This window comes from Nerophis ophidion, linkage group LG05 (genome assembly GCF_033978795.1).
Source record: "Nerophis ophidion isolate RoL-2023_Sa linkage group LG05, RoL_Noph_v1.0, whole genome shotgun sequence".
Lineage (NCBI taxonomy): Eukaryota > Metazoa > Chordata > Actinopteri > Syngnathiformes > Syngnathidae > Nerophis > Nerophis ophidion.
Genome location: NC_084615.1, coordinates 31,808,284 through 31,835,580, shown reverse-complemented (window position 1 = coordinate 31,835,580; position 27,297 = coordinate 31,808,284). Strand labels below are relative to the sequence as shown.

The 27,297-nt window shown below is 40.3% G+C and overlaps 1 protein-coding gene and 1 long non-coding RNA gene across 3 annotated transcripts in view; one reads left to right on the top strand and one right to left on the bottom strand.

Annotated features, from left to right (window-relative positions):
* The window catches only part of rab32a (RAB32a, member RAS oncogene family), a 58,174-nt gene that overhangs the window by 6,916 nt on the left and 23,961 nt on the right, over window positions 1–27,297 (bottom strand). For both annotated transcript variants that reach the window (XM_061900575.1, XM_061900574.1), the window contains exon 2: window positions 7,520–7,797. In XM_061900575.1, coding sequence (XP_061756559.1) covers window positions 7,520–7,797 — 278 coding nt within the window. The remainder of the gene's footprint in view (window positions 1–7,519; window positions 7,798–27,297) is intronic.
* Window positions 19,318–27,297, top strand: part of LOC133552944 (uncharacterized) — a 31,843-nt gene continuing 23,863 nt past the window's right edge. The window contains exon 1 of the long non-coding RNA XR_009806801.1: window positions 19,318–19,408. This is a non-coding gene — a long non-coding RNA (uncharacterized LOC133552944). The remainder of the gene's footprint in view (window positions 19,409–27,297) is intronic.

The following is a 27,297-nucleotide window of genomic DNA, read 5'->3' as shown; positions in this document are numbered from 1 at the left end:
GTCGCAGACGATGACGTCACCCGTTGATGGCTCCTCACATCCTCACATTGTTTTTAATGGGAGCCTCCAACAAAAACAGCTATTCGGACCGAGAAAATGACAATTTCCGCATTAATTTCAGCAAGGATGAAAGATTCGTGTTTGAGGATATTGATAGCGACGGACTAGAAAAAAAAAAAAACGCGATTGCATTGGGACAGATTCAGATGTTTTTAGACGCATTTACTGGGATAATTCTGGGAAATCCCTTATCTTTCTATTGTGTTGCTAGTGTTTTAGTAGTTTAATAGTAACTGATAGTCGGAAGGGTGTATCCACGGGTGTGTTGACGCCAGTGTCTGATGGAAGTCGACGGCAGCTGTACGGGCGGCACGAGCTCAGCTGATCTCCGGTAAGTGGCGACTTTTTACCACAATTTTCTCACCGAAAACTGCTGGTTGACAAGTGGTCGGGATCCATGTTCGCTTGACCGCTCTGATCCATAGTAAAGTTTCACCTCCGGGAATTTCAAACAAGGAATCACCGTGTGTTTGTGTGGCTAAAGGCTAAAGCTTCCCAACTCCATCTTTCTACTTTGACTTCTCCATTATGAATTGAACTAATTGCAAAAGATTCAGCAACACAGATGTCCAAAATACTGTGTAATTATGCCGTTAAAGCAGACGACTTTTAGTTGTGTGTGTGCGCAGCGCTATTTCCTAACAGTCCGTGACGTCACGCGTACACGTCAGCATTCCGCAACGCTTTCAACAGGACACTTCACGGGAAATTTTAAATTGCAATTTACTAGACTAAAAAGGCCGTATTGGCATGTGTTGCAATGTTAATATTTCATCATTGATATATAAACTATCAGACTGCGTGGTCGGTAGTAGTGGGTTTCAGTAGGCCTTTAATGTACCCTAAGATTTTTTGTTAAAATAAAGCCAAAAATGACATTTTTTGTGGTCCCCTTCATTTAGAAAAGTACCAGAATACATTTTGGTACTCCTACCGGTACCAAATTACTGGTATTCAGACAACATTAGTATAGTGGTTCACATAGGTACCAATCCAGTGTTCTCCATCTGCCAGGTTAGTTGTAAGCCTCTCAAGTTTATCACCTGTCAAATCTTACATACTTCCATCTTTAAATGAAGTGCTATGTTTGGACAACATCTGGGAACTGAGCCTGAGGTCCGCTGACACAAAGTGAAAACACTTTTTTTTTTGTCCTTCACACCGCGGCCAGCAGCTTTCATTCTGTGTGTTGACGCACTAATGAATCCTAATGATCTTTTCCCAGCAGCCCTGTCTCAAGTCATTCACAGTTGATCCACGGAAGCTACAGCGGCTCGTCAGCAATGGAGTCATATGACCAACTTTTTTTGCAGCATGCAACCTCCTGACTGACGGAAGCTCTCCTCATGACAGGAAGCGCATGAATGAACGCGACTGAATTCCGAGGGATCTCATCGGTTTGAAGCGGCGACTGTACTTCCTACGCAGCGGCACGTCACGCCCACATGTTCACATGACACACGCTCCAAAGTGTGTGTGAGCACAAGACGAGGAAGCTGCGGGAGCAAAGAAAGTAAGACTTAATAATACACTGTTGCTTCAGTTTTGTTCCGACAATAATACAACAGTACTTCTGAGGATGGGGGGTTGGGGGGAATTGATGCAAAATGACTGATTTGAGAAACTGGAGCAAATGGTAGTGCACTACTTGGCTGCCACCAGCAGAGGCGCTGTTGATTCTAACTAGTAGGCTTTCTAAAGACGTCGACTATTGTAAGTTAATTTACGATACTGAACATCTCATATATGCAACAGTATTGTGGTTCAAATACTGTTTATGTATGTGAATGCAGCATCCATCTATCCATTTCCTACCGCTTGTCCGTTTCGGGGTCACAGGGGGTGCTGGAGCCTATCTCAGCTGCAGTCGGGCAGCATATAAAATCATATTCTAAAAGTACTAATGTTAATATTTCTATTTTTCTCATCTTGGTAGGCACACATATCTGACTTGTTTTACAATTCTTATTGATTTGTGTTTTAAGTAATTTTTTCGCCTTGTTTTTGCTTTGTTTCTTTCTCATCTCTTCTTGCAATCTTATTACATTTCTCATCTTATCCACATGTTTAGCTTTCTTGTCATATTTTTGTTGGAATTTTAGTTTCTTTCATGTGTTTTTGTTGCCCTTTTGTATTTTTTTCCTCATTTCCCGCTAATTTTAGGTCACTTTTTCACCCTGTCGCTTAATTTTTTGCCTGCTTCCACAACTTGTTGTCCCCCTTTTCATTGCTTTTTGCTTCTGTCCTCTCTTTTGCAAAAGTATCAAATTGCTGCACTCTGTCCACTTGTTTTGCTTGCTTGCATTTAAAAAAAATGCAGTTTTAATTTCTTCTCCCTTATGTTGTTGTCTGTTTCTACTGTGTTTTCTTTAGTGCAGGCAACCAATACATTTTTTAATCACATTAATCTCATTTTAGCATTTGGATTATTCACGATTAATCACAGGTTATTACTAGCCTTCAAAATTTAAATTAACTTAAAAAGACCTCAATGTTTAGACATAAAGGCAAAATTTATTTTCAGAATGTCATCCATGAATTAAAAAATATATATAACTATAGAGGTGTCTGGCAGTGAAAATTAGACAAAAAAGCTTAAAATTAGCAAAACAAAGTAAGCACTTTGATGTTAGCATGCTAATGTTAGTACGCTAACAGTTAACATGTGTCGCATTTCAAGTTATATGACTCTAAAGTGTATAGCTGCGGAATTACACAAAAAAGTGTAATATCAGATGGAAACATTGTAATGCTAGTGTTAGCATACTAGCATGCTAACATTAAGAAGCTAGCACGTGACTGGGTATGGAGAAAAAACAAAATGCAGTATTTGTTGGTGTAGACATAGAAAGTAGAAAAAAGCACAAAACATTAGCATGCTAATATGAGAGAAACGAGCAAAAAAAAAGTTAGCATGCTAACGTACTATCAAGTATGCTAGCAGTTCCTCTCATTGGAGTTTTTTAAGCACTTTTTAGCCACTTCCTCATCTTGCCATTTCACTTCCTTTTTATATTCTCATGTTTTTTTTTTTTAAAGAAATTTTATCCATTTTCTTATCTTGTTACACTTTTTTGCTTCTTCTTAATTTCACAATTTCAGTTATTTTCTGCACTTAGCATACATACCATATTTTCCATACTATAAGGCGCACTTAAAATATATTTTTTTCCTCAAAACTCGACAGTGCACATTAACACCTGGTGCGCCAAATGTACGGAATAATTTTGGTTTTGCTTACAGACTTTGAAGCAATTCTATTTGGTACTTGGTGCAATGATAAGTGTGACCAGTAAATGTCAGTCACAAATAAGAGATAAGTGTAGACTGCAATATGATAGCAATATGACTCAAGTAAACAACACCAACATTGTATATGTTCCATTGAAAATATAGAACATTACACACGGCGCTCAAAAATGTATCAAAATGTTTTAGTAATGTTTTAGCTTTGGTAAGCTATAAGGATGCACCGCTTGATGGATTGTCGCCGCATTAAACATACAAATATGATTATGGTGGAAGACATCTGGCGTTTTGTCTCGCAATTTTATTCAAAATATACTATTCTTACCTTTTGGTACCTGCTGATCTGTATTTGGGATCTGCATAAATCCTGAAAAATTGCGTGCTCCGCCTTTGTAGTCCGTAGAGACACCATAGTCGATAAGCTTCTTCTTTTTCTTTATCTTCTTGTTATGGGACATTCATCCTCTGCTGTTGCCATTTTGTAAAGTTCTTATATCTGCCAGTAAATTTGCCATGAAAGCTCTAAAACATACCGGTGTAGTGAGTTTACAGTATTCACCCAACGAACTTTATTATTAGAGAGTTCTGGTCAGACGGCTTTTCAGGGGACACATTGTTGTTGCAATAATGGGCAATGGATGTTATTGATTGAAGTAAAGTCTGAATGTCATTAAAACAGTTAGCTCCATCTTTTGACACTTTTTCCAATCCCGTCTTTGCACACTACACCGCTACATCAAAGATGACTGAGAGAAGACGCTGCCGAAGGTGAGCCACGTAAAAAAGACCGCCCACAAAACGGCGCATCCGGAAGAGACTGTCAAAAAGCAGCTTGAAGATGATCTGTAAAACATAATCCATGTAACATTTTGACCAAAGAACCACCATTACGTGATATGTAGACCACAAGGAAGTGTTTTACATTTAGAAAAAAAAAAAAAAATTTGACTCCTTTAATAAACCCTATAATCCAGTGCGCCTTATATATGAAAAAAGATCAAACATAGACCTTACATCGGCAATGCGCCTTATAATCTGGTGCGCCCTATGGTTCCGGAAAATACGGTACATTTTTTTTACTTTTTCATTAAGTTTTGCCTTACGAACGATGAGAAAACATTAGCAGGTGTTATTTCAAGAAGCACACCTGATGATTATAGGTAACAATTGTTTTAAGGAACACCACACACACTTGTGTTATAAGGGTTTTGCATATGTGTTCTTTAAGTCAGTGTTTTTCAACCTCTTTTGAGGCAAAGGCACATTTTTTTCATGAAAAAATCTGAAGGCACACCACTAGCAGAAAACATTAAAAAAATGAAACTACACCAAGTCATCGTGCCTTATTTTGAGTTTGTTTGTGTTTTCCTGTGTGTAATGCTTTAGGTCTTGTCTTGCGCTGTTTTTTTGGTAGCCCTTCCGGTTTTGTTGATGTTTTCCTGTAGCAGCTTCAGGGCTTCCTTTGAGCGCTATTCCGCACAACTGCTTTGTGTTAGCAAGCAAGGCTATTAATGTTGTTGCTGTCCTTCTTTGTGTGGACATTGTTGACTGTCATGTCCTGTACGGATGTACTTTGTGGACGCCGTAAGTTTTTGCTGTTGTCCAGCATTCTGTTTCTGTTTACTTTGTAGCCAGTTCTGTCTTAGTTTCGTTTTACATAGCCATTGCCTTTTCCTTTCCCCTTCGTTCATTTTTGGTTAAGCGTTACATACCTTTTACCTTCACGCTGCCTCCCGCTGTGGTCTGCATATTGTGATCACAACAAACCATCCTCGTCTCACCCGACACATTCAGACTTATGCAAAGCAATTAACTACCAGCTGCCACCTACTGACATGGAGTATTACATGGTTACCCTGCTGAGTTTTACACAACACAGACACTAGGCGACGGCACATTATTTGCAGATTATAACTATTGATTTGCCAAAACATTTTTTTTTGGACCAATTAGGTGAAGTTGCATAATTTCCCACGGCACACCAGACAATATCTCACGGCACACTAGTGTGCCGCGACACAGTGGTTGAAAAACACTGCTTTAAGTACTATAAAACATGCCCTTTTAGCCCTTAATATTTGATTCTTGCATATAACTAGAAAGAAACACAAATAACCTACATGAATATTGAATTAAGTATAAAGTTTACATTGTGATTCAGTTTACTTTGCCAATTCTGTCCACATACAGACAAGTGTTCAACTTGCTAACCCCCAAACACACCCAACACCATGACCAAAACACAATTATCTCTCAGATGACCTCTAACCCTATTAGGTTTGGGCTGCAGCATCAATCAATGTCATGTGATAATATATCCTAGCAGACACGCCCCCAAATAGTCTTGAAGTCGGACGGTTAAAAAGCTGTCCTGAAGACATCACGTCTGGGATTGTTTAACAAAGTCACACAACGACATGTAACTGTTTCACAACTCCCGGCCACATTGTTGCCAGGAAAGGAGAAGCTTCCCCCGTGAAGGAGAATTTCAGTCTTCCACGAGGGGAAGTGGAGACGTCACGCTCATTCTAACAACAGAAAAAGTATTCACAAGCAAGACATGAAGAATTCAAAAATAATTCCAATAGAATATGCGAGGATCAGAAGGCTGTTCTAATTCATCTCAAAGGTTAGACCCATCCAACCACGTCTTTATGCAAATCACATGAGAAAGGACATCTGCAAATTATTCCTACAAAGTTGGAAGCATAAAATAAGAATCAACCCAAGGGTAATTGCACAATAATGTAGTGATAATGTTGAGTTAAAACAAAGGTAGAGTACAGTCAAACAGAATCGATGGTAAAATGCTTTTAACTGTACTGGCAATGTTTTAACTTAACATTTTCAAAAGTTACACACACGTAAGAGGAAGTTAACCATTGCAAAACAAACCAAAAAAAAAACTATAAGAGTTTAAAATTTTACACATAATTATGAATGTGTAATTCAAGGCTAAGCGCAGCTAACAGCTTAACATACAATAGTAACTAATAGGTGACCTGATTTGAACAATTTTGCAGCCTAAAAGACGACATTTATCAATAAAATCAGTACTAAATAATCATAGTCACATTTTTCTTCGATAAAAAATCTCCAACGCAGAAGCTTATTAGATGTTATCCTGTAACGAACATGTCCGGATCATTCAAGCTAACCTAATGAATTATTTTGGCTAGTAGGTGTCGGAAAAAAAAAACACAATTACCACTACACTTCAACTTAAAGACAGCATAAATCCATACTGACCATCCATCCATTTCCTACCGCTTGTCCCTTTTGGGGTACCCGGGGCTGCTGGAGCCTATGTCAGCTGCATTCGGGCGGAAGGCGGAGTACACCGTGGACAAGTGGCCACCTCATCGCAGGGCCAACACAGATAGACAGACAATATTCACACTCACATTCACACAGTAGGGCCAATTTAGTGTTGCCATTCAACCTATCCCCAGGTGCATGTCTTTGGAAGTGTTAGGAAGCCAGAATACCCGGAGGGAACCCACGCATTCACGGGGAGAACATGCAAACTCCAAACAGAAAGACCCGAGCCCAGGATTGAACTAAGGACTACTCAGGACCATCGTATTGTTAGGCACATGCACTAACCCCTGTTCCACCGTGCCGCCCATCCATACTGTACGGCTAAAAATTATTAGGTTAGTGTTTTTCATTCTAGCATTGTTCTCTGAGTACTTTCACTTGGCACTAACATTCCACATGAGAAGTAAGAAAGTATGCTTGTATGATTTTTGTTGGTATCATATTGGATTAATATTGAAATGAGCCAATAGCCAAGGTCCCAATATCACATATATCGTCTAAAAAATAAATACGCTAGTGTGACAAACCATGGAAAAGTGCATTCCTAATTTTCACAATGAATTACGAAGTAATGAAAGATCATTAGCATTGCAGACAGCTAGCTCACTACTAGACATTTTTTAGTGTCGTCCAAGTACAAAAATAAGTTAACATGACAAAATAAAGATTCAACATAAACTTTGTCAATGCATATGGTTCGCATTACAAAAGTTTTCAGACTACCAATTTGATTGTATCTCTGAGTGTCGGCATACTCTGCAGTGGACATTTGGGTTTCGCATAACAGGGCTATTTTTACTCCTAAATGTGTATCTGTGAAAGTAGAAATAAAAGAAACACATGTATCAGTACAAAGACTGATTAGATGATCGTAATGCGAGGCACTCACCTTGGCCGAGGTTTCAAACCACCCCAAGAATCCAGCCTCTTTGCAGAAATTGTCCATGAGGGCCATGTTGTTGGAGCCTTCCTTCTTCTGGTCACACTTGTTGGCCAGCAGCACCGAGGGGATGGGGCCACCGTTGGCCAGCTTCACCTTGCTGTCCAGGTCGTGCTTCCACTTGGACACGGCCTCGAACGTGGAGCCCCTTGTCACGTCGAACACCACGAACGCCCCCACGGCCTCTTTGTAGTAGACCCTGGTCATGTTTCCGAAGCGCTCCTGACCTGGAGGAGCACATGGAAGCATATTTACATCTTGACTAATAGGCTTCCAACCATTTTTCCTCTTCAGGCCCCAAAAATGATAGTTCTCAATTGACCCACTTTTCTTAATATGCCAAGAGCTTAATCCAGCCAGAGAATGGCAGAAGTAATCCAGCGTCATCATAAGCCTTTTTTCTATAGGCTGTCTCTGAGAACATCTGAGGTGAGATATCACAATGGCGACGCAAACGGAATTAGCCCAAGCATATGAGGTCACGTTAACGCCAACTCCAACTTCTTTTTATGAACAGTTCTAACAATTAAGCTTGCTTTACGCCATTGCAAATGACCCGCTTAAACACATCATACCTCCACTATTTTACTTGTACAGTACTATGTGTGCAGCAGGCAACCACAATGTATTCCCGTAGGCATCCTGCAATTGTTTGATATTACTTATGTACAAACCCCGTTTCCATATGAGTTGGGAAATTGTGTTAAATGTAAATATAAATGGAATACAATGATTTGCAAATCCTTTTCAACCCATATTCAATTGAATGCACTACAAAGACAAGATATTTGATGTTCAAACTAATAAACTTTATATATTTTTTTGCAAATAATTAACTTAGAATTTCATGGCTGCAACACGTGCCAAAGTAATTGGGAAAGGGCATGTTCACCACTGTGTTACATCACCTTTTCTAGTGCGCATGCGTCGGTCTAGACTGCTGCTGCTACAGTTTGCTCCGTCCTTGCCTCTTGTCTTTGTTCGCTTTGTACTTTTTTATATTTTTACATTTACTCAACATTTACTTTCTATCAAGTCGTGCCCTTCTATACATGCAGTTTAGAAGTGTTTTGTTAGTCCTACTGATGGTAGGGACGCTACAGATGATCTCAAACGGGCAACAACAGCGGAGAGGCTCTTTCATCTACACCAGGGAACAGTTGTTGTTATTAGCGGTACCAGTTATTAGCATCCAGCTAACGGACCCGGCGCTAACTAACCAGATCCCGGAGGAGCTAAAAAGGACTTATGGAGGTGCTCGTGGCTGTCGAGGGAAAGGGAGACGCTCAAGACAGAAGAGGGCTGAAGCAAGGAGGGAGAGGAGATATAAGCCATATATTCCTTCCGTCGTCATGGGTAACGTGCGCTCTTTGGCAAATGAAATGGATGAGTTGTCGGTGCTTGCCGGTAGTCAGAAAGACTATCTTGAGTGTAGCCTAATGTGTTTTACTGAGACGTGTCTGCCGACGATGTTCCGGATAGTAACGTCTCTATAAACGGCTTTGAAATGGTGCGCCCCGACCGGGACCGAACCAACGGAAAGCGGAAAGGAGGGTGGCTTGCTTTGTAAATTAATAAGAAATATTGTCATCCCGGTAATATTACAATAAAAGAGCGCCACTTTGAACCGAATACACAGATGTTAGCTGTAGGACTCAGACCATATTATTTGCCCAGGGAGATTCCGCATTTTATAATGATGGCAGTATACATCCCCCCCTCTGCTAACGCTGCAGCTGCCAGTAACGTCATCCACAGCTTCATAGCCAGACTACAAACCCAGCACCCGAAAGCTCTCATCCTCATCTCGGGGGATTTTAACCATGTTACTATGGAAAAATCACTCCCCAACTTCAGTCAGTATGTCAGCTGTCACACCAGAGGAAATAAGATCCTGGACCTGCTGTACGCAAACATCAAGGATGCATATAGCTCCATAGCACTCCCAAGAGCTGAGCCGGTCAGACCACAACCTTGTTTACCTCAACCTTCGTTATGTGCCTCTGGTCAAAAGACTGCCTGTGACCAAAAAAACTGTGAGAAGGTGGTCAGAAGGGGTCCAAGAGACACTACAAGGCTGTTTTGCGGTAACTGACTGGCAGGTGCTCATGGAGCCTCATGGTGAGGACATTGACGGGCTCACAGAGTGCATCACAGACTATATCAACTTCTGTGTTGACGCTAATAAAACTGTATTCTATTTTATTCTATTCTATTCTAATGGCCCATCAAAGACGGTCACCTGCTACCCAAACAACAAGCCGTGGGTGACCAAAGACATCAAAGCCATACTAAATAAGGAGAAGAGGGCATTCAATGCTAGTAACGGAGGAGGTGAAAAGAGTTCAGGTGCTGCTGAGGACCAAACTCAGGGAGGCCAAGGAGAACTAGAGGAGGAAGCTGGAAGGGAAGCTGAAGGATAACAACATGAAGGCGGTCTGGAGAGGTATGCAGACCATCACCGGCCTCAAACCATCGGGGGGTAGGTGGGTGGACGGAGACAAAGAGAGGGGCAATGAGCTAAACCAGTTATTTAACAAGTTTGACAAAGTGGCTTCGACAAGCTCCTGCCCCCCCACCCCGAGACATGCCAGCCGGGCCCCTGACAACTTCAGCAAACCAATCCATGCCCCCCTCCCCTCCTCACAGCCCCCCAACTCCAATGACTACCTCCCTCTACTTAACACCTCACCCTTAGAATGATGACCCTGCCCTCCCCCAACCACCTGAGACCCCCCAAGTGTGTCTGTCTGCAGAACAGGTGAATGCACAGCTAAAAAAGTTACACACAGGCAAGGCCCCGGGTCCTGACAGTGTGAGCCCCAGGGTGCTCAAAGCCTGCGCCCCACAGCTGTGTGGTGTCCTCCAGCACATCTTCAAGTGCCCGCACTGTGGAAAACCTCATGAGTGGTCCCCATCCCCAAGTGCACGCGACCCAGCACGTCGAAGGACTACAGGCCGGTGGCTCTAACCTCCCATATCATGAAGACCATGGAGAGGTTGGTCCTGGAACAACTCCGCCCTACAGTCAAGCCCCACCTGGACCCACTCCAATTAGCCTACCAGCCACGACTGGGAGTGGGGGACACAGTCATCTACCTGCTGAACCGAGCCCACGCCCACCTGAACAAGCCTGCGAGCAGTGTGAGGGTCATGTTTTTTTACTTCTCCAGTGCTTTCGATGCCATACGGCCTGGCCTACTGGGTGTGAAGTTGGAGAAGATGCAGGTGGAGGCCCCCTTGATGTCCTGGGGTGTAGATTACCTGACTGACAGACCACAGCACGTTCGACTGCAGAACTGTGTGTTTGACGGGCTGGTCAGCAACACCGGGTCCCCGCAGGGTACAGCCCTCTCCCCCTTCCCCTTTCCCGTTTACACCACCGATTTCCACTATCAATCAGAGTCCTGCCACCTTCTGAAGTTTTCTGATGACTCTGCGAAAGTGGGGTGTATTGAGGATGGTGATGACGAGGAATACAGGACACTGGTGGAGGACTTTGTCACATGGTGTGGAAAGAACCACCTCCAGCTTAATGTGACAAAGACCAAGGAGCTGATTGTGGACCTGGGAAGGAGGAGGAGTACTCCGCCGACCCCTGTTTCCGTCAGGGGGGTGGATGTGGACATGGTTGAGGATTATAAATACCTTGGTGTACACATGGACAACAAGCTGAATGGGTCAAAACACGCTGAGGCCCTCTACAAGAAGGGACAGAGCCGCCTTTACTTCCTCCGGAGGTTAAGATGCTTCAACGTCTGTACAAAGATGTTGAAGATGTTCTACGAGTCGGTGGTGGCGGGCGCCTTCTTGTACGCCGTGGCTTGCTGGGGCAGCGGGCTGAGAGTGAGGGACATAAACAGACTGGACAAGCTGGTAGAGAAGGCCAGTAACGTTTTGGGAGTGGAGCTGGACTCTCTGGCGGTGGTGTCAGAGAGGAGAAGTCCAGCAAAACTCCTAACCATTATGGACAACACCTCCCACCCACTACACTCGGACGTTGAGGAGAGAATGAGCACTTCCAGTGGAAGGCTCAGACTTCCAAAATGCAACACGGAACGACACAGAAGGTACTTCATACCGACAGCCATCAGACTGTATAATGCATATGTTCCTTCTTGACTGCTAGAGATGCGTGGTTTGCGGTCTCATCCGCGGAGTCCGCGGATAAACCGCGGGTCGGGCGGTTGACATGAAGAAAAAATTGATTTTAATTAGATTCGGGCGGGTGGCAGTTGAACCATCCGGAAATATTTGATATAAATGGTTCTGGGATCGGTATCCTTTGCCATTCAAAGAGCCATTTAAGACCCGTGTCATAAAGCGAAGAAGACAATAAAAGACGCTATTATTCTCTTGAATGACTGCCGGCAGTCACCCAGATAATAAGTATTAGGGCGTGTTATGAAGCAATTGGCTTTGTCGCCTTCTTCAACATGTACGATCTGCTTGTCAGTCCAGCATCATGTTGTGTGTGGCTTCCGCAGGCACACACACACGACTGCAAGGCATACTGGGTGACACAGAGTACACTAATGGTTATGATATAAACAATTATAACACTCTTAGTAATATGCGCCACGCTGTGAAGCCACACCAATTAAGAACGACAAACACATTTCGGGAGAACATCCTCACAGTAACACAACATAAACGCAAGACAACAAATACCCAGAATCCTTTGTATTCATGACACTTCCTGACTATTTTATACACCTCGCTAGCAGCAAACCCCCCACCACCCGTGCGTCGGTAAGGTGGGCGGGGTTGGGTGTGCGGGGGTGTAAAATATATTCAGTCTGTGTCATGGATACAAAGGATTCTGGGTATTTGTTGTGTTGCGTTTATGTTGTGTTACTGTGAGGATGTTCTCCCGAAATGTGTTTGTCAATCTTGTATTGTGTGGCTTCACAGCGTGGCGCATAAAAGTAAGTGTTAAAGTTGTTTATATCACAACCATCAGTGTATTCTGTATCACCCAGTATTCCTTTCAATCTTGTACGTGTGATTGAGGAAGCTGCACACAACATGTTGCCGGACCAACAATCGGTTAACACATGTTGTTGAAGGTGTCTAAGGCAATGGCTTCACAGCACGCCCATATTCTTGTCATCAGAATGAACGCTATTGGATAGTCGCGAGAACGTTAGCGGCTCCTATTGTCTTCATTACTCTGTGAAACAGGTTTAAATAGCTCTGTGAGTGGTAAAGGCTGCCGACCTCTGATGTATTTCAAGCGGGCGGTTTGCGGGCGGGTACGGTCGTGATAAAATGTTGGTTCGGGTGGACTGCGGGTGGATGACGACTTTGGTGATGCGGTTGCGGATAATATAATTGCCTATTCGCGCATCTCTATTGACTGCACTTAAATGTAGAATATATTTATATTATTCATATATTATATAAATAATATATGTTATATATTATTTATTATTATTATTGTCTATTGTGGGCGAACTGTGGTGCTGAATTTCCCCCAGGGATCAATAAAGTACTTTCTATTCTATTCTATTTAACAACACTCAAACGTTTGGGAACTGAGGAAACTAATTGTTGAAACTTTGAAAGTGGAATTCTTTCCCATTCTTGTTTTATGTAGAGCTTTAGTCGTTCAACAGTCCGGGGTCTCCGCTGTCATATTTTACGCTTCATAATGCGCCACACATTTTCGATGGGAGACAGGTCTGGACTGCAGGCGGGCCAGGAAAGTACCCGCACTTTTTTTTATGAAGCCACGCTGTTGTAACACGTGCTGAATGTGGCTTGGCATTGTCTTGCTGAAATAAGCAGGGGCGTCCATGAAAAAGACGGTGCTTAGATGGCAGCATTAATGGTACCTTCACAGATGTGTAAGTTACCCATGCCTTGGGCACTAATGCACCGCCATACCATCACAGATGCTGGCTTTTGAACTTTGCGTCGATAACAGTCTGGATGGTTCGCTTCCCCTTTCGTCCGGACGACACGATATTGAATATTTCCAAAAACAATTTGAAATGTGGACTTGTCAGAAAACAGAACACTTTTCCACTTTGCATCAGAACATCTTAGATCAGGGGTGTCAAACTCAAATACAGAGTGGGCCAAAATTCTAAACTTAACAAAGCCGCGGGCCAAAGTTGAACAACTTAACATTTTAATAGGGACCCAAACAAGTTTTCCATTGAATATTGAACAAGCAAGGCTTATATAACTTTATAGTGACATGCAAAATAGAGTTTTGTTGGTAGCGGGGGCGTATATTGTAGCGTCCCGGAAGAGTTACTGCTGCAAGCTGTTCTGGGTATTTGTTCTGTTGTGTTTATGTTGTGTTACGGTGCAGATGTTCTCCAGAAATGTGTTTGTCATTCTTGTTTGGTGTAACAGTGTTAAAGTTGTTTATACGGCCACCCTCAGTGTGACCTGTATGGCTGTTGACCAAGTATGCATTGCATTCACTTGTGTGTGTGTAGAAGCCGCATATATTACCTGACTAGGCTGGCACGCTGTTTGAATGGAGGAAAAGCGGACGTGACGACATGTTGTAGAGGATGCTAAAAGCAGTACCTTTAAGGCACGCCCCCAATATTGTTGTCCAGGTGGAAATTCGGGAGAATGGTTGCCTCGGGAGATTTTCAGAGGGGGGCACTAAAATTCGAGATTTTCCTTGAAAAAGCGGGACGGTTGGCAAGTATGAAAATTAGCGTTGAATACGGTGATACAGCGGCACCGCCACTGTATAATACCGGCGGGCCAGCACTAATGTTAATGTATTATTGCCTCAAGGGCCAAATTAAATTACACGGCGGGCCAGATTTGGCCCGCGGGCCAGAGTTTGACACCCATGTCTTAGATGATCTCGGGCCCAGAGAAGCCAGCGGCGTTTCTGGATGTTGTTGATAAATGGCTTTCGCTTTGCATAGTAGAGCTTTAACTTGCACTTACAGATGTAGCTACGAACTGTATTTAGTGACAGTGGTTTTCTGCTGTGTTCCTGAGACCATGTGGTTATATCCTTTAGAGATTGATGTCAGTTTTTGATACAGTTTCATCTGAGGGATTGAAGGTCACGGTCATTCAATGTAGGGCTGGGCGATATATCGATAAATATGATATATCGCAGGTTTGTCCATGTGCGATATAGAAAATGACTATATCGTAATATTCGAGTATACGTTCTCACGCAGTTGCTTTTAGCTGCGGGCTTTACACTACAGGCTCTTCTCACTCTTTCCTGTCTTTCCTTCTTACAGACAAGCAGGCGCACAAACTTAAACACGTCACATACGTATATGCCCTCACCCAGCAGAGAGGTAGCAGACTGGGTAACGTTGGCTGTGATGCTAACATGGCCGTACGAGTCGTAATACGAGAGAAAGAAGGTGCGAATCTGGTAACATATGTAGGAAGACTTAATTCCCAATAAAACAACATGGGGTCCATCGTCTGGCGGTGGTTCGGCTTCAAGTGGGAATATGTCGAACAGACAACCGTAGTTTGTCAAGTGTGGGGCAAATCGTTGCTATAAAAAGTAGCATTACTGCTAATATGTAGCATCATTATAAAAGTCACTCTCTAGAGAACGAAGAGAATTTAATAACGTCCGTAGTAACCTACCACATAGTGAAGGACGAATACTATTTGATTTCCTATTATGCAGCTCATTTTTATTTGACACTTAAAATGTCTCTGACAATCTTGCACTTTCTGTTTTGGAAATGACATGAATGTTTGTGCCACTGCTTAATAACTTTATTAAATACACTTTTGGTCAATTGACTTAGTTGTGATTTCCCTCTCTGCATGAAAGTTTAAAGGTAGCATATATGAATGCAGTATGAAGAAGAATGTTTTAATGTAGACACATAGAATCATCATACTGCTGTAATTATATGTATCAAGTGTTCATTCAAGGCCAAGGCAAAATATCGTACTATACAGTATATCCCGATATGGCCTAAAAATATCGAGATATTAAAAAAAGGCCATATCGCCCAGCCCTAATTCAATGTTGGTTTACGGCCATGCCGCTTACGTGGAGTGATTTCTCCAGATTGTTTTTTTTTCATGTAGACATTCATGTATATATCAATTTCACCCACTGTATAGAGCAGTGGTTCTTAACCTGGGTTCGATTGAACCCTAGGGGTTCGGTGAGTCGGCCTCAGGGTTTGGCGCAGGTCAAAACACCCGACTCATCGTGTAACAAAAAACTTCTTCCTATCGGCGTACTACAGATACGGCAACAGCAGAAGTCACACTTATTTGCAGGTGTGTAATTTATTGTGAGTTTATGCACTGTGTTGGTTTTGTTGTTTGAACAAGGTGACGTTCATGTACAGTTCATTTTCTGCTCCAGTACAAAAAAAACATGGTAACACTTTAGTATGGGGAACATATTCACCATTAATTAGTTGCTTATTAACATACATATGAGTAACATATTGGCTCTTAACTAGTCATCAAGTACGTATTAATGTCTTATTCTCGGCATGGCCTTATTATAACCCTAACCCTCTAACCCTGACCCTAACCAAATAACTTTAAATTAAGTCTTTGTTACTTAGAATATGTTCCCTCAGTGTCCAAATAACACTTAAATTAAGTCTCTGTTACTTAAAATATGTTCCCCATACTAAAGTGTTACCAAAAACATAACTGGTATACTTGTCTTGAATTTGAAAAAATAAAAAAAATATTTTTCACTAAAGAAGGGTTTGGTGAATGCGCATATGAAACTGGTAGGGTTCGATACCTCCAACAAGGTTAGGAACTACTGGTATAGAGTGTACATTTGTACAGAGTGTAAATAGTCACATTTGTACAGCGTGTATAGGGTGTACATTTGCACAGAGTGTACATTGTACAAAGTGTACACTGTTCTCTTCCACACCTTTTTTTTGCACTTCTATGTTTTTTATATTTTTATATATTTACACATTGTTTTCTTGCATGCACACATCGCACTGTATGGAATGGCCTCAATCTCGTTACCCTGCGTAATGACTAAGAAGTTGATTCTGATTCTCCGAACCTTTTGATGATATTATGGACCGTAGATGTTGAAATCCATAAAATTCTTGCAATTGCACTTTGAGAAATGCTGTTCTTAAACTGTTGGACTATTTGCTCACGCAGTTGTGGACAAAGGGGTGTACTTCACCCCATTCTTTCTTGTGAAAGACTGAGCATTTTTTGGGAAGCTGTTTTTTTACCCAATCATGGCACCCACCTGTTCCCAATTAGCCTGCACACCTGTGGGATGTTCCAAATAAGTGTTTGATGAGCATTCCTCAACTTTATCAGTATGTATTGCCACCTTTCCCAACTTCTTTGTCACGTGTTGGTGGCATCAAATTCAAAAGTTAATGATTATTTGCAAAAAAAAAAATGTTTTTATCAGTTTGAACATCAAATATGTTGTCTTTGTAGCATATTTAACTGAATATGAAATGAAAATGATTTGCAAATCATTTTATTCCGTTTATATTTACATCTAACACAATTTCCCAACTCATATGGAAATGGGGTTTGTTTATATATATATATATATATATATATATATATATATATATATATATACATATATATATATATATATATATATATATATATATATATAAAATTAGGAATGCACGTGTTCAGGCTGGCTGCTCTGGAAAAAAACCCTGCCCACTCTGCTTTGTGCCTTGTCTGCCTGGAGCTGCTGTAACATGGATTACCGTAATAACCCGTATATTAATCAAAATGGCACATTCCAACCGTAGAAATACTTTCAGTAGTATAAAAATAACCCTGCACATCATATTAAACAGTCACAGTTTAGTTGCTAAAGGTTTAAAAAAAATTGAAAAGCTAAACGGGCAGTTTCTCGCAAATTTGGAATATGCTTTCATTTATTTTTCTGTATAGTCAAGGATTGATGGGAAGGGTAAAACATTAAAAAATAATGATAATCAGTTCACTGTAATTGCTGTCAGCATGCATAAAAGCTATGTGGTTATATTTGCTTACCCTGTGCTTAAAAACTCATTCCTGTTAATTTAAGTCCTGTTACACGAATGACTGGGAACTTAATATAAAAATGAAATAAATGTATTGCTGTTTCAGTCCTAATAAAACTAGAAAAAATAATACTCCTGCCGTTTTACGTCATATTTTGTGAATCCAAAGATAGTATTTAAACTTAAATTAGAAAAGACTGATACAACTGGATTCCTTCAGCACATTCGGCAACAGGCAACAACGTCGAGAATAACAAATCAAACGCGCGGGAAGTAAAAGGGCAACCTAACCAAGCGTACGAGTTTCACTTTGGTGCAGGGACTTACCAGACACACGAGCAGGTGAGCGAGCTAGTTCGTGGCGGAGCGTTGCAGTGACGCAGAGCTGCTGTTCCAGTGAACGGTCCACTGTGGGGCCTACAGGCCTGACAAAAATTGCTCATAATTGGGAGTCTAATTTTAGCCAATGTAACCGCAGGTGAAGTCACCAGAGACACGACATAGTGGCTAAAGTGATGAGACTATTTCATTACCAGCGCTTGCACATACGTCCGGTATAGCAGATAAATAGACACTTGAGTTTGTCGGCATTAAATGAAAACAGAATATTTGTTTCTGTTGATGCCTAAAGCAGAAATTCAGAATTATTGGACCTTTCAATACCACCGTTACACATTGTATTCATGGAGCATGGTTATACATTTGTATTTTAACAATTATTTTATACTTCAACAATATTATTTGCGATATAATTTGATTTAAAGGAAAACTGCACTTTTTTTTTTTAGAATTTTACCAATCATTCACAATCCTTATGTAAGATAAGAACACATATGTTCTTTTTTTTATGCATTCTGAATACTAAGTACATTTGATCAATGGAGCCAATAGGCTTTATTCTGCCAATAAAGCCCTTAAAAACATCAAAATACTTCCATTAAAGTGTTATACACATGATGTAAGTACAGATGTAATGTAGTAATAGGCATATTTATGATAACATTTAATATTTACTTATTGTGCTCGCTTTAAAGGCCTACTAAAATGAGATTTTCTTATTTAAGCGGGGATAACAGGTCCATTCTATGTGTCATACTTGATCATTCCGCGATATTGCCATATTTTTGCTGAAAGGATTTTTAGTAGAGAACATTGACGATAAAGTTGGCAACTTTTGGGGATAGGTTGATTGGCAACACTAAATTGGCCCTAGTGTGTGAATGTGAGTGTGAATGTTGTCTGTCTATCTGTGTTGGCCCTGCGATGAGGTGGCGACTTGTCCAGGGTGTACCCCGCCTTTCGCCCGATTGTAGCTGAGATAGGCGCCAGCGCCCCCCGCGACCCCGAAAGGGAATAAGCGGTAGAAAATGGATGGATGGATGGATTTTTAGTAGAGAACATCGACGATAAAGTTGGCAACTTTTGGTCGCTAAGAGAAAAGCCCTGCCTTTACCGGAAGTCGCAGAAGATGATGTCACCCGTTGAGGGCTCCTCACATTGTTTTAAATGGGAGCCTCCAACAAAAACAGCTATTCGAACTGAGAAAACAACAATTTCCCCATTAATTTGAGCGAGATTTGTGGATGATGATATTGATAGCGAAGGACTAAAAAAAGAAAAGAAGAAAATAAAGTTTAAAAAAAAGGCGATTGCATTGGGACGGAATCAGATGTTTTTAGACACATTTACTAGGATGATTCTGAGAAATCCCTTATCTTTCTATTGTGTTGCTAGTGTTTTAGTGAGTTTAATAGTACCTGATAGTAGGAAGGGTGTGTCCACGGGTGTCTTGAGGCCAGTGTCTGATGGAAGTCGATGGCAGATACAAAGACTGCACAAGCTCAGCTGATCCCCGGTAAGTGGCGACTTTTTACCACAATTTTTTCCCGACCAAGTGTCAACTGCTGGTTGACATTTGGTCGGGATCCATGTTCGCTTGACCGCTCTGATCTATAGGAAAACTTCACCTCCGGGAATTTTAAACAAGGAATCACCGTGTGTTTGTGTGGCTAAAGGCTAAAGCTTCTCAACTCCATCTTTCTACTTTGACTAATCCATTAATAATTGAACAAATTGCAAAGATTCAGCAAAACAGATGTCCAAAATACTGTCTAATTATGCAGTTAAAGCAGACGACTTTTAGCTGTGTGTGTGCGCAGCGCTAATATTTCCTAACAGTCCGTGACGTCACGCGTCATCATTCTGCGACGTTTTCAACAAGAAACTCCGCGGGAAATTAAAAATTGCAATTTAGTAAACTAAAAAGGCCGTATTGGGATATGTTGCAATGTTAATGTATTATCATTGATATATAAACTATCAGATTGCGTGGTCGGTAGTAGTGGGTTTCAGTAGGCCTTTAAGCATATGTGGCGCAATCATTTTAAAAAACGCATCACAATGTTCGCTTTTTTATTACAACATCACTGATTATTACTCACATCAGACTTCATGAGAGCCAACAAACATAGTAAAACATTACTAACTGTACAAAGTCTGCTGTCATTAGGATGCCAATTGGTAAAATCTTGCTATTGTCCTGTTTGGATGAAGAATGACTCATAATCCTCACAAAGAAAAGGAGGGAATCAAGCGTCTTTGTGTGTCCTTCTCACCATTTCTACGTCTAAATTGGCTGTCAAAGTGACCCAAATACATCTTCGTCCTTCTACTATACAGGTGAGAAGCATGACTTATGATCGACAATAAACTTCCACAAGCAACGAAGCAGCTTACCACTAGATGATGTAAACAAAGGCACACACCGTAGTGATCACAGCGTCACTATAAATAGTTTGTAAATAGTGAATTTCGACCTTTTTTAAGGAACTCAAAGCGCTTTGACACTATTTCCACATTCATCCATTCACACACACGTTAACACACTGATGGCGGGAGCTGCCATGCAAGGCGCTAACCAGGACCCATCAGGAGCAAGGCTAAAGTGTCTTGCTCAAGGACACAATGTACGTGACTAGGATGGTAGAAGGTGGCGATTGAACCAGGAACCCTCAGGTTGCTGTCCCCACACACGTTGTCAGCGTAAGCGCTTACAATAACAATATCACTAATACTTGGTTAATGTTCAAGTCACAAAATGCTTTTTGGATGTTTTTTATTGGGTTTTATGGGCGAAATAGAAGACATCCCATTGGCTCTGCTGTAAGTGGACTTTTATTGACGTTTATTTACGAGTTAGATTGCATTAAAAAAAATCCATCCGTCGTCATAATGATTGTGAACAAAAGGCAAAATAAAAAATAAAAAAAGTGCTGTTCCCTTTAAGGGCCTGTCAACAGTATAGGTGTCATTTGGTTGTGTTAACCCCCTCAAAATTACCTTAAATTTCTGCCTTTTTTTTTTTTTTTTTACTTTAAATCAAATAATACACATATTGAAAAACTCAAAATGTGTATTGGCCCATACACGGAAACTTTATTGTATTCTTGTACAAGGTTTCTAAGCCAAATATGACTTATTTGATTAACAGGAATATATTTTTTGCATAGAATAAGCAATCACATTAATTATAGCCACAGCGCATTGATGCTAACAGCATTCTTACACATCACAGTGATTATTTGAAATAAACAAGTAAAATCCAAAACATATTTAGGTAACAGGACTGTGCTGAGAGATAAATAAATGGAATATTCTAATTTTGCAATGTGTTCGGGGAACAGGACTGGGTAAAAATCAAGTCAAAACTAAAAACTGTGAATTTCAAATGTTAAGTTAGACTTAAAGTACCAATGATTGTCACGCCTATTCTCTGCATTTAACCCGTCACCCTTGTTCACCCTCTGGGAGGTAAGGGGAGCAGTGAGCAGCAGTGGGAAGTAGCGTTGGCCACGCCCAGGAATCATTTTTTAAGTTTTTCCAATCCTTGATGCTAAGTACCAAGCAGGGAAGTAATGGGTCTCAGTTTTATAGTCTTTGGTATGACTCGGCCGGAGTTTGAACTCACAACCTACCGATCACAGGGCAAACACTCTAACCCAGTGGTTCTCAAATGGGGGTACACGTATCCCTGGGGGTACTTGAAGGTATGCCAAGGGGTACGTGAGATTTTTTTTAATTATTCTAGAAAAAAGCAACAATTCAAAAATCCTTTATAAATATATTTATTGAATAATACTGCAACAAAATATGAATGTAAGTTCATAAACTGTGAAAAGAAATGCAACAATGCAATATTCAGTGTTGACAGCTAGTTTTTTGTGGACATGTTCCATAAATATTGTTTATATTCAGAATATTCTTTTTTTGTGAAGAAATGTTTAGAATTAAGTTCATGAATCCAGATGGATCTCTATTACAATCACCAAAGAGGGCACTTTGAGTTGATGATAACTTCTATGTGTAGAAATCTTTATCTATAATTTAATCAATTGTTTATTTTTCAACAAGTTTTTAGTTTTTTTTTTTATATCTTTTTTTACAAATAGTTCAAGAAAGACCACTACAAATGAGCAATATTTTGTACGGTTATACAATTGAACAAATCAGAAACTGATGACATAGTGCTGTATTTGACTTCTTTAGCTCTTTTTTTCACCACAATTGCTTTGCTCTGATTAGGGGGTACTTGAATTAAAAAAAATGTTCACAGGGGGTACATCACTGAAAAAAGGTTGAGAACCACTGCTCTAACCATTAAGCCACAAATGTGTTTTTTTTAAGAAAATAATTAAAAGTATAGTTGGAATATTCATTCGTTCATCCATTTTCTATACTTCATGCCACAGGTAAGCTGGAGTTTTGGGATAAGAAGCAACGCAAACATGTAAAAATCAAAACTATTCTGAATAATGGAAAAATCCATTTCCTTTTGGGGCCGAAGGGGGCGCTGGTGCCTATCCCAGCTACAATCGGGCGGAAGGCGGGAAAATATTATATTTAATGGTCAATGCTAAATTTAGGAAGTAGGGACAGATAAATGTTATTGTTCCGGTATTCAAGGGGAAGTTTAATATTTTACATTATGTTTATTTAATATGGAATCAGATCATTGCGCAGGATCCTTTACTATGGAATGTAGTATTTGTTTTATTTTCAAGTAACTGTAATGTTTATTGACACATTTTAAACAACACCAATTAAGAAAAATAACCTGGTGTTCTGTGAAAAAATTATACGGAAGGTCAACAGGATAGTGCTGAATTCAAGACAACAAATTTTGTAGCAACAACTTCGAAAACAACAAGAGACTGGTCTGCCTCATCCAGCAAAGACAAGACAGAGAGATACGACAGATGTCCCTTAAAGTAAGGAAATAACTCAAAAAAATAAAACTATGACTATTCCATACATTAATAGGATAAAAATGTTGCACTGCAGCTTTAAATAATGCTGAAAAATTCATAAGCATGTTATGCCCAAGCAGTGTTTAAAGAGGACAAGAACCTACAGTTAAGACTCTTTGATTTTGTGACTGTTAACGGCAGATCAATATTCCGCCAGCGGCCATCCTCCAGAGAAGATCTCATATGGAGTGGTTCTATCGAGTGCTAGTTCGCATTAGAGGCACACAACGACTTATGTGAGGTATCGATACGGCGAATAAGTCACTGACTATAAATCACAACTAAGCCCACGATACCGTGATGCTTGACCTCTCGCGTAAGCATCCTAGTTAGCATTTATAAAGTGACCACGACTAAATCCTCTGCGACAAGCGGAATCGTTTTTTCATTTAGATCAGGGTTGTCAAACTTGTTTTCATGGAGGGCCACCTCGCAGTAATGGCTGCCCTAAGAGGGCTGCTTGTAACAGTGAATGTAAGAATGTAAGTATAATCGCCTCATTATATCATTGCACAATTGCCTATGCATTTGGTTATTTGATTTTTGTACGAACAAATTGAGATATATCTTGCTTTAAAATCGTAAGTCAAGGTGACAAGCAGCTTTTTAAGTATTTGTTGTTATTCTTACAAACTATAATACGGTGTATATAATAATCAGGGGTGCTAAAAATGTTTTTCATCACTTCCGAATTCCTAATGTTTATATATCTCGTTAGTAAATTGATAAATAATTTTCAAATATCAAATTATTACTATTATTTTCTGACAAATTAATTAAAAAGAAAAAAATAAATACATTTTAGCGAATTTCTGTGCTTACTTGGTGCGCATACATGTCATACATCAGCAACCTAAAGGAGCTTTTATAACCTATAAGCTTGTTTTTTTAACATGTTGTTATTATTATATCAAATAATACACTGCAAAAATCAGTTTGAATCGAGAAGGTGTTGAATAGAAAATTGATTATGAATCAAATCCACACCCCAAGAATTGGAATCGAATGACGAGGTGTCCAAAGAGTCACACCAATTGAATATTTTTGCATGAGCAGATAATATGAAAGTTGAAAACATATGAAATTTCCTGTATTAGATACATAAAAAACAATGAAAACATTTAGTAAGAAAGATGAAGTATGCACATTATTCCCGGGCTTTTGCGGGCCACATTAAATGACGTGTCGGGCCGGATCTGGCCCCCGGGCCTCGAGTTTGACACAATTGATTTAAATGATAAAATTAGGAAATGGTCGGGTTGCGGGGGCAGCAGCCTAAGCAGGGAAGCCCTGACTTTTCTCTCCACAGCCACTTTGTCTAGCTCCTCCCAGGGGTTCCGAGGACCTGTCCTGGGTCTTCCCCCTGGCCTCTTACCGGCCGGACAAGCCCTAAACACCTCCCTAGGGAGGCGTTCGGGTGGCATCCTGACTAAATGCCCGAACCAGCTCATCTGGCTCCTCTCTATGTGGAGAGGCAGCGGCTTTACTCTGAGGCCCACCTGACGGAGGGAACTCATTTTGGACGCTTTACTCGTGATCTTGTCCTTTCAGTCATAACCCAAAGCTCACAACCAAAGGTGAGGATGGGAACGTAGATCGACTGGTAAATTGAGGTCTTTGCCTTCCGGCTCAGTTCCTTTTTCACCATGACGGATCAATACTGAGTACGCATCACTGCAGATGTCACAATAAACTAAAACAAAATAATATGTTCAAATTGATCTGCATCATTAATTCTGGAACACAAAATATACAACATTTCAACCAACAAAACCAAATGGAATAAAACAATTTGTGCTGATTATTTTTAAATCAAAATGAGGAAGTCAGGATTAATAGCTACAGAAAGCATGTTGTGTTGAGCACAGCTTTTCAAAGTGAGGTTGAAATTAGGATACTGATAAAGTATGTTATCCGGGTCAAACAACTCCCCGTTTTAACGTATACCGTATTTTTCGGAGTATAAGTCGCTACGGAGTATAAGTCGCACATGCCGAAAATGCATAATAAAGAAGGAGAAAAACATATACATGTATAAGTCGCACTGGAGTATAAGTCGTATTTTTGGGGGAAATTTATTTGACAAAACCCAACAGCAAGAATAGACATTTGAAAGGCAAATTAAAATAAATAAAGAATAGTGAACAACAGGCTGAATAAGTGTACGTTATATGACGCATATATAACCAACTGAGAAGGTGCCTGGTATGTTAACGTAACATATTATGGTAAGAGTCATTCAAATAACTATAACATATAGAACATGCTATACGTTTACCAAACAATCTGTCACTCCTAATTGCTAAATCACATGAAATATTATACGTCTAGTCTCTTACGTGAATGAGCTAAATAATATTATTTGATATTTTACGGTAACGTGTTAATAATTTCACACACAAGTCGCTACTTAGTATAAGTCGCACCCCCGGCCAAACTATGAAAAAAACTGCGACTTATAGTCCGAAAAATATGGTAATTGATATTGGGGAGAGGTATTGTTAGCAAATTAGCATGCAAGTTAGCCAACTGCTAGGTGAGTTAGTTATTTATCTCGCGACTGTGTTTTGCTCAGTGCTTAATCGTTGCACTGTTAGGGTCCTGTCTGCCTTATTGCAACATTTTACTTAATTCAACTTGAACTACAGTAGGGGTTCCTGAAAGTAAACAATACTTTAGGTAGGACAGCTTGCGTGAAAATGGTAGTCCTAGATCCATAATGAACTATTAAACAGGAAGAAGCCTGCTGGCTAAAAAACAAACAATATATTGTATTTTACGGACTATAAGCAAAACCAGAATTATTCTGTACATTAGGCAGCACACTTTTTGGGAGAAAAAAAAAAGATTTTAAGTGTGCCTTATAACCCGGTGCTGCCTAACGTACAGAATAATACTGGTTTTGCTTATCGACCTTGAAGCAATTTTATTTGGTACATGGTGTAATGATAAGTGTGACCATTAGATGGGAGTCAAACATAGGAGATACGTGTAGACTGCAGTATGATGGGAATATGACTCAAGTAAACAACACCAACATTTTATATGTTTCATTAAAAATATAGAACATTAGACACGGCGCTCAAAAATCTATCGAAATGTTTGAGTACGACTTTGGTAAGCTATTAAGCTGCACGCTTGATGTGCTTCAACATATGAGTATTATTATGGTGTGTGTACAAGGTAAGACATATTATCTGGTGTTATGTTATGCATAATTATGCAAAATAAACTTTTTCTTACCTTCTGGAACCTACTGATCTGTATTTGAGATCTGCATAAATCCTGAAAAAATGTGCGCTTACGCCTTTGTAGTCATAGTGGATAAACTTCTTTTTTTTTCTCTAACTTCTTGTTATTGGACATCCATCCTTCGCTGTTGTCATTTCTAATATAAAGTAGTGTAAAGTTCTTACTTATATCTGTCAGTAAACACGCCATGGAAGCGCCAAAACATACCGGTGTAGTGAGTTTACATTATTCAGCCAAGGAACTTTAGTTATTAGAGAGTTCCAGTCGGACGTTTTTTCACAGGACCCATTTTTAAGTGTTGTTGTTTCCGGATGAGGAGATGCTGCTCCGTTATTGATTTAAGTAAAGTCTGAATGTCATTAAACAGTTAGCTCCATCTTTTGACACTTCTTCCACTCCCGTCCTTGCACGCTACACCGCTACAACAAAGGTGTCAGAGAGAAGACGCTGCCGGAGGTGAGCCATGTAAATAAGACCGCCAACAAAACGTCGCATCCGGAAGCAACTGTCAGAAAGCGGCTTGAAGATGATCTGTAAAAATAATCTCTGCAACATTTTGACCAACGAACCACCATTACATGTTATGTTTTCAATTTAGAAAAAAATATTAATAATATTGCTCCTTTAATGCGCCCTATAATCCTGTGCGCCTTAAATTTGAAAAAAGATCAAAAATAGACCATTCATCAGCAACGCGCCTTATAATTCAGTGTGCCATATAGTCCGGAAAATATGGTATAAATACTCTATGATTTTGTTGGATGACTTTTGTTAAACGCCTTCCGCCCGATTGTAGCTGAGATAGCCGCCAGCGCCCCCCGCGACCCTAAAAGGGAATAAGCGGTAGAAAATGGATGGATGGATGGATGTTTGGATGGATGGACTTTTGTTAACAGTTGAGCCTTGGCTGTTGTCTGTTCTCTCGTTTTCAACGTCAACACAGTTGGCGTGTTGTTCGCTGCCGGAATTAGGAAAAAATTAAGTTATGTCAGTTTAAAGCACTAATGGCTGTCATATGCTCGCTAACTCAATAAAGCAAGAATGGACTCAAGCAGCATTAACGGCATCTGTGTCAGTGTGTTGTAGCGCTCTACATACATTATACACCCCAAACAGTTCATGTTGAGTAAAAAAATATGTGTACATACGTGTTCTTTTAGCACATGTGGGGGAGAAACTATCCATA